This window comes from Rhinopithecus bieti, unplaced genomic scaffold, assembly GCF_001698545.2.
Source record: "Rhinopithecus bieti isolate Rb0 unplaced genomic scaffold, ASM169854v2 scaffold_1673, whole genome shotgun sequence".
NCBI lineage: Eukaryota > Metazoa > Chordata > Mammalia > Primates > Cercopithecidae > Rhinopithecus > Rhinopithecus bieti.
Genome location: NW_016804690.1, coordinates 7,068,147 through 7,081,868, shown reverse-complemented (window position 1 = coordinate 7,081,868; position 13,722 = coordinate 7,068,147). Strand labels below are relative to the sequence as shown.

General features: G+C 33.8%; 1 protein-coding gene across 1 annotated transcript in view; it reads left to right on the top strand.

The window, feature by feature from the left end:
• Positions 1 to 13,722, top strand: part of SPATA17 (spermatogenesis associated 17) — a 145,236-nt gene that overhangs the window by 92,448 nt on the left and 39,066 nt on the right. The window contains exon 6 of the mRNA XM_017869929.1: positions 7,651 to 7,774. Coding sequence (XP_017725418.1) covers positions 7,651 to 7,774 — 124 coding nt within the window. The remainder of the gene's footprint in view (positions 1 to 7,650; positions 7,775 to 13,722) is intronic.

Sequence of the window (13,722 nt, the reverse complement as noted above, 5' to 3'; positions counted from 1 at the left end):
TGTTTCTAAAATGTTAAAGTTTCAACTCTATGTTTCAGAGTAAGGTGTGAAACAGGTGCAACCTGAGTGCTTGAGTTAATGACTATGTGCTACAGAATATTTCATTTTAAACATATTTTCCCTTTGTGAAGGGCTGCCCTAATGGAATCTGCAACACCTGTCAACCAGATGCAGGGCGTAGGTAACCAGTAGCAAAATAAGGTAGATGAAATAAGTGGTGTAAGTTGTTTGACTGACTTAAATTTTGTTTCTAATGGGAATATTTTAGGTATCTTAATTACTTCCGGATAATCTATTCCAACGTTTTTATCACTCACAAAATATTTTTAGATGTCAAACAGAATCCTAGCATGTAAATGACTTTTTTATGGTTAGTATTTTTATTGTATTTTAGACTCAGCATTCTCTTTTTTCTTTTATGGCTTACTTATTTCGTTAAATTAATGTGAACATATTCAGAGCAGACAATTGTTAGAGATGAAATGTAAATACATTCAATAAATTTAACTAAAATACTTTTATAATATACCACAGCAGACTAATGCCATTTGACTATTTTGATTTTTTTGAGACAGGGTCTTACTATATTGCTCAGGCTTGTCTTGAGTTCCTGGGTGCAAGTGAAACTCCTGCCTCAGCCTCCTGAATAGCTAGTATTACAGGTATGTGCTACCATACCCATGAGTATTTTTATTTTGAAGGCATCTTACAACAGGATCACACACTGACTTTACTTGCCATGAAAACAGAGTAAGAACAGTACAGAATTGTTTAAATCCATTTCCTTAGAATTTTATTTTTTCTTAAAGGTGGTGCAGATGATGGCATTCTGTTTTATTTGAGAAATCTATGTAGCATTATTTATTAGCAGTTGCCTCTGCATCTTTTAGGAATTTGTGCTTTTAAAACAGTCTTGGTAGAATTCTTTATTTCTTTGTCAAAATTATGATTTTTATGGAATTATTGTGAAGTACATTTTGTGTCTTCTTTGTAATATTTCATAGACTGTCTCAGGGTTCCACCTCCAGAATGTTTAAGCCAATCTGGGGTGGGGTCTGAGAAAGTGCATTTTTATTAGTTCCAAGGTGAAGTTGATGCTGCTGGTCCAGGGACCACACTTTGAGAACCACTGTCCTAGGCAAAGAGCTGGAGTTCTGGTTCTACCCCCACTTCCCAACAGAGGACTTTCACAATGTAGTTTCTTCTCTCTCCTTATCAAACCATCAGGAGTGATGAAATGTACTAGTCGACTGGGAAAGAGTGAAAGAGAATGCTGGCACCAAATTCATACTAGGTATTATGCCAAGTGTTTTGGGAGGTGCACATCAATAAATCAACAGTATTCTTGACCTTCAGGACCTGTCTTAGTTTGGGCTGCTGTAGCAGAATTCCAGAGAGTGGCTAAACAAGAGAAATTTGTTTCTCACAGTTCTGGAAACTGGAAAATCCAAGACAGGTGCCAACATATCCATCTGGTAAGGGCACTCTTCTTCGTTTGCAGACAGTCGTCTTTGTCTTCTCCTTGTGTCCTCACAGAGGGAGAGCATCTTTCTCATGTCTGTTTTTAATCCCATGGCACTAATCCCATTGAATGGGGGCTCCACCTCCATAATTGAATTACCTCCCAAAGGCCCTACCTCCAAATGCCATCACATTTAGGATTTAGGCTTCAACATGTGAATTTGGGGGGACTCTAATATTCAGCCTATTGCAGGGCCTTAGCATTCAGGAGGGTGAGTTGGCAAGTCATGCATGCATACCTACAACTGTAATGTATTGCAGAAGGTAATGGACATATGAAAGAGAAATAAAGGATTCATAATCAGTGAGATTATGACAGTGGGAACAACTAAAATTTAGTTTTTGTTGAGGGGATCTATGAAGCCTTCTTAGAGGAAAGGATGGACATTTTGTGTTTTTGTTCTTGACTTAAAAAAAGAGAATATAAAAATTTAAAGATTCTGTTTTTAGTATTATACTTTGAAATGGGCAAGAAAAGCAAAAAGAATATGTGTCCATCTTATTAATAATTTTCATTATGGTGAATAAAGCATTTAATGAGTATACTGAGCAAATATTGAACTGTATGTAATTGAGTCATTTATATAATATGTTATATATCATACATATTTTTATATATTAATATATTAGGATTATGAGTTTGGATATTTTATCTTTTATCACTTTTGGAAATAATATAATTTTGAGCAGAGTGCTCTTGTTCCTCAAAAATATTTTATAGAAATATATTTATTTTCTCCTTTGGTATAGACATTAGACAAAATCAAGAAACAGTTTAAAAAGAAAAAAATGTAACAAGGAAAAGAAAATCTGCAATGCAAGAAAACATGAATTATTACATGATAGGAAGTAATCGTTACCATTCATTTGGTCTCGGGATTGAGCAGGATTATATACTTGTTTTTGCAGTCACTTCTCTGTAGTTCCTATCATCATTCATATACATAAACCTACACACTTACATGGAGACAGTAGTCTTTTAAAAATGTTTACTTATTCATTCAAATGGACATGGGCAACATAGACATAGTCTTTATTTTTTACAGAGTTTGCAGTCTAGTAGGGAAGACATATATTAAACAAACAAATATATCCATAAATGTATGATTATACATTTTATTAAGTTATATGGAAGAAAAACAAAATTACGGTGTTTATGAGTGAAAAGAACAGTGAAAGGAGAATTCAGATTGCTGTAAAGGAAATCCAAGGCAGAAAATACAATTTAAGTGAAGATCTTGAGGTAGAAATAAATGGTTTGCTAGGAAATGAAATACAGCCATTGTGACTGAAGCATAGTGATTCCGGGAGAGAGTGATATGAAGTGAGAAGGAGAGGGAAGCAGGGGTCAATGCTGAAAGGCCTTGTAGGTTTGTATTGTGTGTTAGTTGTATTGTGCCAAATAGCTTTTAAGCATCTTTTCAGCTTCAGTCTCTTTTTATACATTAATGTTGTACATTAGAATTATTTACTTGCTCAAAAAATAACAATACCAGCTCAATGAGGGTTAGAAAAAAGAGGTCATAGATGGAAGTTTCATAGATGGAAACATCACTGAGACAGTGATTTGTTGCATGATATTTATTGGGGAACAACATCTTTAAGAGAAGGGAGGAGGAAGGTTGAGGGAGAAGTTGAATTGCATCATGAGGTCTCAGTTCTGGGATCTGGACGGCCCTTTATGTTGGTCCCAAACTGAGACAAAGGCTCTGGGCCTATGTACTCTGTCAATTCCCAGTCATTGATTGAATCCAGGCTGGGGGCAGTATAACAAAATCTACCTGGGGCAGGGCAACTGATTTTCTCCAGTGAGATATAGTTATGAACAGTCAGCAGCCAGCACTCCTGGCAGTTGGAACTTTGGGTTTGGTTCTGTAGGTAGGAATGAGACATGATGAGCTCCTGCAATCCTGGCCACTGCTTCACAAAGAACCCCATAGTGATGTGATATAGCACAGCAGACATGCTTGTTGTCTTTTTTTTTTTTTTTGAGATGGAATCTTGCCCTGTCACCCAGGCTGGAGTGCAGTGGTGCGATCTCGGCTCACTGCAACCTCTGCCTCCCGGATTCAAGCAATTCTCCTGCCTCAGCCTCCTGAGTAGCTGGGATTATAGGTGCCCACCACCACACCCGGATAATTTTTTGTATTTTTAGTAGAGACATGATTTCGCTATGTTGGCCAGGATGATCTCGAACTCGTGACCTCAGGTGATCTGCCCACCTTGGCCTCCCAAAGTGCTGGTATTATAGGTGTGAGCCACTGCACCCGGCCATGCTTGCTGTCTTTAGCCACACAGGTTATCTTCAGTTTTGCAAGGAGAAACCATCCCTCAGATAAGCAGGTGGAGAACAGGGAAAGGAGAAATTTATTTGCGTAGTCTTTTCTGTCTCCTATTTTCCACTTATCAGCGTTTACCCCATAACCCATGCATCTTAGGAAGCCATATTCTATGCTCTGCATTGTGGGATTTCATTCATAAAATACACTCTCCTCAGGAGAGAGAAAGGAGGAGACAACCAAGGGAATTAGAGAAAGCATATCCAGTTGAGTAGGTAAAGCATGTAGCCTAGTACTTGGCTCATAGTAAATGTTCAATAAATAGCTAACACTTACATAGCACCTTACTGTGTACCAGCCAATATTTTGAGCACTTTACATTGATTAACTTATCTCATTCTCACAATAATTTAATGGAAAAGATACTAATACTAATATATTTACATTTTACAAATGAGGATATTGCAGCTCAGAGGGTAAACAGCTAGTAAGGAGCATAGCAGAGCTGTTATAACCGGGTGCCATTTCAGAGTCTATGCTCTTGGCCAGGTGCGGTGGCTCAGGCCTGTAATCCCAACACTTTGGGAAGCCAAGACAGGTGGATTGCCTGAGGTCAGGAGTGGCCAACATGACAAAACACCATCTCTACGAAAAATACAAAAATTAGCTTGGCGCGGTGGCACGCGCCTGTAATCCCAGCTACTTCGGAGATTGAGGCAGGAGAATTACTTGAACCAAGGAGGCAGAGGTTGCAGTGAGCTGAGATTGTGCCACTGTACTCCAGCCTGAGTGACAGAGCAAGACTTCGTCTCAAAAAAACAAAACAAAACAAAAACAGAGTCTATGCTCTTAATCACTCCACTATATTGTGTCTATTATTATTGCTATCATTATTAGAATATGTAAATACTTTATTATCCCTATAAATATCTTTAGCAAAATACATTCAAATATGTAAAGCTTTTCAAGAGTTTCAGTAATTTTTATCTTTATTTTAAAACTATATCAGAAAATGTTTTATAGATTTGAAAACAAGGCAGGAAGTCTTGGAACTTACTCAAATTTCTTTATATGGTAGAAGACAGGATTATAAGATAAAAGAAAATATGCGTGGCTAATTCAATAAAAATATATTTGGCATAATATTTCTTGTGTCAGGAAGATGACAGCCTGGTCTGGAGTTAGAAAATCTGCAAACACAGAGGTTCTAATTCCATTTCTGCCATTAACTTATTTGTTAATCACAGTAGGTCATTTAATCTCTTTATGTGTTTCTATATTTGCAAAATAGAGTAATTAGTAAAAGCTATACTATATATATCAGAGGATTTTTTTTCTTTCAGGATAGAAATGAGAAAATACATCTGAAATGTAAAACAGAAAACAATCTATTTAAATATCTTAGAAGTACTGCATTTTAAAACCTCCACATTAAAATATAGGTAATTTTATAATTTTTTAGGGAATCCTAGTTAGAATGGTCTCCATCCTTTTATTTTAATGAGATCATAATTTTTATTGCATCCTGCACACTGAGCAATATCTTCACCCTGCTGATATAACAAAAATTTATATATCAAGAATAATTTATTTAGCAATTCCTACTTCATCATTCAACAAAGAATGTTTGACAAAAATATTACTGCCTTGTTCAGTATATCCACACACTGTCAAATATTACAAGAAATCAATTTGGAACCTAAGAATTGATTTTTTTCAATAATTGGATGAATTTATTAAATTAACTACTTTTGTGTTTTGAGATTACACCAGATGAGTGTTTTTAGTGTTTCCTACGTGTTTTCTTTTTACGCTGGAAAGTAACATTCTTTTCCATTATCTCACAGGTTTAGTTCGCTGTGCCATGTCACTCTATACATACTGTTTTTATTGTACATTTCCATATTCTGAAGATGAACTGTTTTTACTACTTAAAATAACTTACACTTTTGATTTTGTATCCAAGTTCTATGTACATCTTTGTACCCTACCCGTTCATATATGTTTTCAATTATATTAGGCGTTTCTTCTTATATAAGACCTTTTCATATTTATTAAATTATTTATAGAGCACAAACTTCCCTATAGATTTTTTATTTTTATGATTGCTTAGAAAATTACTGTACTTACATTTAGAGTAATATAAAATTAGATACATGCATTTCTGAGTAATTATCTTTACAGTGGTAGTTCTCTGGTTAATTTTATTTTTTCGTAATAACAATAGTAAAGATTAAAATGAATAATGTATTCACTTTTAATGTAACGTGTGATTGTTATTTTCCTAGCAAAATTCTCATTTATTCATATGTTACTGCCTTGAAATTTGTACTTTAAGGACAAAGAAAGGTCACCAATCCCTCTAACTCCTAGTTCTTTGTCAAAAATGGACACAGTTAATGAGGTTTGTTTGGTACAGAACAAATTCTCAGACACAGATAGAGATCCTTTCAATGGAAACAAATTTGTTTGGCTTTACCAGGTTACTTAGCGATTAATAATAGCCTTGAGATGCAGGTCAGAGAGGTCATTGTACCAGCTTGCCAACACAATCTAAACCTGCAGCTAGCCTGGCTCTGTGGGCGCGGAAGCCCCCAAAATACTATGCATAAAGTAAAACAGGCTATTTTCTGACTCCTTTTTTCATATTAATAAGCAATTTTCAAGAGAAGGGTGGCAAAATGGGGGCCATGCCACTCCAAGTAATTCATTTATTTTGCAATTTAATCTTATGTTGAAAAAAATTGCTCTGCTGCAATAGCATAGCTTGGTGATTTTTAAACGTCAATGTGTTTCATAAGTAACCTTGTATGAAGTATTGTATTGGTAGCCTTTAACAGAAAATTGCAACAAAAATATTTCTAGACATTGAAGTAGAAAGGAGAATCTCTTTTATTTTTTGAATTTTTTCCTCTACTTTCCTCAAATATTGAGGAAAAAATGCCCCCAATTTTTATTAAAAAAACTTTGAACCTTGACAGAACTTTAGACCCACTAAGTTACCATTACCTACTTTAAAAAAGAAAATTATAGTACAATTTTTCAAAACATTATTTTAACACAAAAAGTTAAGTTTTCCTTGAAAATAAAGGATTTATTTTTCTCCATATTTGATATCATAATCTGTTTAGCAGGTGTTTTCACATAGTATACTTAAAAGCTTTTTTTGTTTATATTTCTTAGATAAACATAAATAATGAAAAGTTTCATTATTTTAATAGAATTTATTATGCTTAGAAAAGACTTGCACTTTCTCACCTAATTTAGCTTTTATTCGAATTATCTACATAATTGGACAAAATGTCAGCCCTTGAAGTGCAAGATAATATTTGTAATCTTATTGGTATTGTTTGAACTGTCAACTGAAGTAAACCTACAATAAATTAAGTGTATGTATAAAACCTGTCACATTTTTAAAATTAGGCCATTAGTTAGTATGCAAAATAAATGATTAGAGATTTGAAAATACAAATCTAAAATGTAAGGGAAAACAGTAGCTCAGATGCTTTCTTGGGAGATTTAAGTATGTCCAAAAAAGTTCATCTTAAAGCAAAAAACCCTGATATTTTAGTAAGACACTTACTTTGCATTTGATATGAGTATTTTCTCAGCTTTGAATTAATTATAATATACTCATTTGATCTCAAAAACTTAATCACCGAAAAGTCACATAAATGCTTTCTAAATTTTGCAAAGATTCTTGTAGAAAATGCAGGTGAGATAGATTACACCACTGATTTGGATGGATATGGATGATTGTTGCCCCTCAAAAAAACGGATTTATCGTCAGTGAAAGAATTAAAATGTGAACACATAGTATCATAAATAACTGCAAATGGTTTTGATGCAGGAAGGCACTGGAGGAGTTTGCAGAAAGGAAAGAAAGAGAAGAGAAGAAAGCTAACCTCGAAAGGGAAGAGAAGAAAAGAGATTACCAAGCCCGAAAGATGCATTACCTCCTCAGCACAAAGCAGGTTGGTCTACCTGTCCCTGACAGCTCCTGTAAGCCACTTGGGCCCCTAGCCTGACAGAGATAAACTAGCAGGCTGAATGGGACATGACTTGTTGAAAAGATATCACAAAGACACTACTTCGAGTTCAATTTCGTGCTTCTGTGTAGGTGCGCACAGGCACCATGACTCGTCTGTGACAGCGGCTTCATAGAGGCAGCCGCTGCGGTGCTGGCAGAAAGGTCCAAGTCAGCAGTGTGATCTGCCACGGTGATAACACAACACGAAGGGCATAACTTCGCTTTCAAAACTCATTCTGAATGGCTTATTGTTGTGTTGTGAATTGATCAAGAACTAGCAAGTTATTAGGCTGAAGTGGCTTTCATGTTTTCTCTTTTAATTGAGCTAATGTTGAGATTAAAACCATTTTTTGACCCTTTCTAAATTTTGATGGAAGTTTTCAAGTAAAGCTTTTAACAAAATTGCTTCAGCAATTACATCTTCTTATAGAAATATAAGCATGAAATTTGGAATACTTAGACATTTATTTTACAATGCTTGCTAAAATGTCAATACTTTGGATTTTGTCCTGGTTACTAGGAAAGAATACATGGCATGTGGAATAGTCTCAAAAAGAAATACAGTTCTAAAAAAGCATGAATTTGGGGGCTGAGATGTGTTTTGTTACTAGGGAGCTAGTCAGGAAACTAGTAATTTCTGGGTTTTTATTTTTTCTCATAGACCTTCAAGTCCTATGTTGTAGTTTTGGCCAGTCACATAATCGAATGTCTCCAGGCAGGGGCAAGTCAAGTCCCAGTGGTGAAGGGTGAGCCCCAAGACTGAATGTCATCCTTAGAGGCATCCAAATTAAAAAAATATATTAAATCCTGGCTGGCCATGTACATTTGGAACATAGATTTAGCCTCTGCTTGGTAGTCAAAATATCAATACTTTTTAATCATGGTGACTATTTTCATATTTACTTGGATTTGTGTAGCTGAGTTATCTTCATGTGACAGGTAAGGAAACAAACTCTGAGGTGTTACGTGGCTGAGTTAGAGATACAAAGCTAGTAGAAATAGACATGGCACTCGGCACTCTAAGGTCACTGGACTTCAAATACTTAGGCAATAATTTAAAGATCCTTTTAAAAATTGAAAGTCAAAATATTTTAACTTTTCGTTAAAATCTATAGTAGCAACAGTTTTAGTTGTATAATTGAAGTGCTACATTTTATATAGAATTTCAAATAAAAAAATTCCTTTTCGCTGCAATTTTTTAACTTTGGTTATTAGTAATTTCAACTTTCATTAAACTAAGAGTACTATTAATACCCTTATTTCTTTAAATCTGATATTTTATTTTTTACAATACACTTGTTAATCATAGTAACTCTGAACATCTTTATACTCAATCTTTCTTAATATGAGTTCTAGTTGTGCTAAGTATACTTATGATGGGTATTGTAATACAGAAAGCATTTTTTTAAATAGTGAAATCATTTTTATTTTAAGAGGGAGCGAAAAAGAGTCTCACCCTGTTGCCCAGGCTGCAGTACAGTGGCGTGAGCTTGGCTCACTGCAACCTACGCCTCCTGGATTCAAGCAATTCTCCTGCCTCAGCCTCCAGAGTAGCTGAGATTACAGGCACCCGCCACCACGCCAGGCTAATTTTTGTATTTTAATAGAGATGGGGTTTCACCATGTTGGTCAGGCTGTTCTTGATCTCCTGACCTCAAATGATCCCCCCACCTTGGCCTCCCAAAGTGCTGGGATTAAAGGCGTGAGCCACCACACCTGGCCTAAAATAGTGAAATTGTATTTAACTGAACATTTGTTAATTCTGTTTTATTCAAGGTTGTTGAGATACTGAGTATCTAGTGAAATGATTTAGAAAGTCCATGAAGACTCAGTTTTTTTTTTAACTAATAAAAATAATCTGACAGCAAATATCTATGGAGTGCTTATCATGTGCCAAACAGTATTGTAGAGACTTTCTATGCATTATTTCTTTAACTAATTTCATTTCATTTCATTTTTTAAATTAAGCACCTGGTTTGACAAAGAATTTTCACAAACCTGACTAAAACACTTGAATCATAGACCTTAATGGATTTTCAGATATTACCGTTGTGTTTTAAGTATATTTGTATTAACAAATACAAGCTGTCAATGCGTTTTTCTCCTTCTTTATACCATATAGGCTGCTGATAATATCAATGTGTGTAAACTTTACTTTAGTGATCCCTAGTCTCCAAAACTCCTTGGCATCCAATAAAATAATTGTTTTTGAGGCACTATGGCAAGGTTGAAAGAACCCAAGTATTGTCATCAGACAGAGCTGAGTTGACATCCCAGCTCTCCCACTAAGGGTAATATATTAGGAGATTACCTTCAGTTTTCTGAGCCTTTTCTTCGCTCTGCATTTGTGGGATAATGAAATCCACCTTGGAAGAATGTTATGAGGATTAAATGTCATGTATTTAAAACAGTGCCAGACCGTTAGAGGGCATTCAGTAAATGGTAACAATCATATTATTAGAATTTAACCACAGGTAAACCTAATGTTTTCTTCTTTAATTATCTTCCATTAATCTTACCAATTGGAAGCATTCATTTTCTCAATTCTTTTCTTGGCTTTCCTTTAGTTATTAAAAAAAAAAAATTAGTTAGAAATCTCTATACTGGTGTCCCCCACCTCCATTTGACACTTGACTTCACAGACCTGAGGACATTACAGGTGAAACTGTATTCTCAAATTGCTTCCCTTGGAGAGAAATATTACAAAAATAACAGGGATTTTCATTTGGACCTGGACAGTTGGTAAACTTCATCATAGTGATCTTAATATTTGATCACAGGTAACTAGAGATGAAAAGACAACCCTTTGAACCTATAGAGCCACTTTTGTTTCCAAGACAAACTTTTTGTGTGGGTGGTGGTAAAATAGAATAGCAGTGTCATCTTAGTCTCATCTGTTCATTTTGTTCAAGGGATTAGTTGTACTGACAGAATGATACTGGAAAGTTCATATGTTCTATTCCTTATATCCCAACAGATTTGCTTTACTTAGCTTTTAATCAGTATTTTTTCATCATGATATAAAAAAGTTGAACTTTAAAACATACTACAAGTCACAACTATTAATACAAACTGTCTCCATCTAAACAAAAGCATGCAACACTAAGATTTAATAAATACAATAAACATGAATCTTAACTTAAATTCACCAGTTAATCACTTCCAATAATATTTTTGAGTACCTGCCATCTAATAGTAGTGTGGTAGGACTTTAGTATATATAAATATATACTATTTAATCTTTAACCGCAAAAAGCGCTAAGCCTAATTTCAGTCTAATGTCAATTTTTTTGTAGATGGAAATTGCCAACTTTTCACTACTCCTTATACAGGCGATCTCACTGAAGTTAATAACCATTTATACTTATGATTTTGCTGATGTGCTATTTTATTTTAATAAAAAAATAACATAACCTTCCTTCCTGAGCCTAAGGAAGATTCAGAGAATAAAAGACACATATTTCAATCTGAGTGTTGTTAGTAATTTTTACAGCATGTCTGGACTATTGGGGAGAAATTAAGCTGCAGATTTTAAAATATTCCTTACTTAGTTGTTTACAAATTAATTTCATTGTTTGTTTTAAGATTTTGATTTCAAATTATATTTATAGACCTTTAAGTACAAATAAAAGCCAAATAAGAATTAGTAATATTTATTTTAAAAGATTCGTATCAATTTTAACGTTCAGTGCCTGCAGATATTTGAAAATTCTCCAAGTAAATATTCAAGTTTGAATAATTTTGTAAAAAGTATATCAGGATAGGAAAAGCTTTATTGATCTGCTTAAAAGGAATAAATCTAATAGCATTTTTAGCAAAGAGGGGCACATTATTTATATTGATGATTTATATTGGCGATTGGTGATTAGGAATGATGTTAGTATGGTTTATAGAATAGTAATTTTACATTACATTTTATTGTTCTAATAGCTTACTTTAGATGAGTAGAAATAAAACATTAATTTTGACAGTGCTTCATAGAAGATAATTTTGTAAGTCAAAATTGTATTTGTGAATTCAGATATAGATGGTGTAAGATTATGAGTTTTTTAATATATTAGTAATTTTAGGATGATTATGCTGATATACTCATATACTCATATGCTGATTGCAAAGTTTTAAAGTCAAGTTTAAGCTTATATTTAGTACAAATTCAATGTATACCTTAAAATATTTCCAAAAGCTATTACTAATTTTTGATGGTATTAATTATCTCATCTTTATTCAAGCAAATATGTTAGTGCTAATAGAAATTACACAAGTAAATAACTAATATTGCAATGAGTGAATTAATAGACCCCTCAGGGTTTTATTAATTAAAAAGTTCGAGTCATATTAAAACACCTTTTGTATGTGTTTATTTCAATCAGAAAGCTGAATATGGTAACTTATTTGCATAAATAATCAATCACCATTTACTAGTAGTAATAAGGTTAATTTGTTGCTACAGACATAATAGGATTAGTCAATTATATTTCCCAGAAAATACTATTTGGTATGCACCCCATCACCTGTAAAACAGGATTGGGTTTAGCACCCTTATTAAATGAACACATCAAAAAATCTTTGTCCCTGTAAAAGTTTTATGAAGGGAAGGCTAATTTTGGTTGATTTGGATAAAGTAAAATGCAAATATTGCGTCCATTTGTAAATTTAATTTATCTTTCTCTAAAGATTGGTTACTTAATAAAGTTATTTATTTTGATTCAGCAACTAGTCAAACTAAATCTAACACATATAAGACATATTTCCTTTGAAGAAAATCTCATTTGCAGATTTGTTTTATTCCAAATAAACTGACTTTCATTCCCCTGCCCTTGTTCTTAGGTAATAAATTATGTTGTCTGCTCCACCTACTGGTGGATATATGCAAAGGCTTATTGTTGGATTTAGTAAAAGACGCCTGTAAAATATTGCCAGAATTTTTGAGAGTCTTCTTGGAGATTAGAAAAATTACAGACAAATGTAAAATTCAAGATCCAAATTATAAAAGGTTAGCTTGGAAATATTAGTTATTACGTAGAATTATACACGGTAATAGTTATCTTATTAGTGAAAATGTTACCCTGTTTTTCATTTTAATGTGATAATAAAAAAGGTAAATAAACATAAAATATACATATAACTCAGTATAACTATGTCTATTTTATTTTAGAGTGGCATTTAAGAGTTTACACATATTGAAATTAAAACCAAAGTAGAAACAAATTTACTTCAATTAAAATTGTTACATGTATATAATGGAAATAATTGTCATGTCATAATTTATATGATAGATTTTGATATTTTCCTCACTCCCCACTAAAGTAGTGAAAATATTACTGAAATAACTATTTTATTTATTATTTTAAAAGACCCTATACTGTATTTAATACTGATAAAATTTTACTTTGAATTATATTTTTGAGGAAGCCAAAATGATTTCAGCTACTTTTTTCCCAAATGATATTAAATCATATTTGTATAGAGACTGTCTTAATTTTAAAAATTAAACTTGGCCAGGCGCAATGGCTTGCACCTGTAATTCCAGCATTTTGGGAGGCCAAGGCGGGTGGATCCCGAAGTCAGGAGATCGAGACCGTCCTGGCTAACACGGTGAAAACCCGTCTCTACCAAAAATACAAAAAATTAGCCAGGTGTGGTGGCAGGCGCCTGTGGTCCCAGCTACTCGGGAGACTGAGGCAGGGGAATGGCGTGAACCTGGGAGGCGGAGCTTGCAGTGAGCTAAGATAGCGCCACTGCACTCCAGCCTGGGTGACAGAGCAAGCCTCCATCTCAAAATAATAATAATAATAATGATAATAATAATAATAATAAAATAAATAGACAAACTTGACATACCCATAATTAATTGGTAGTCTGTTGATATGAAAAACAGTTTTATAAGACAAA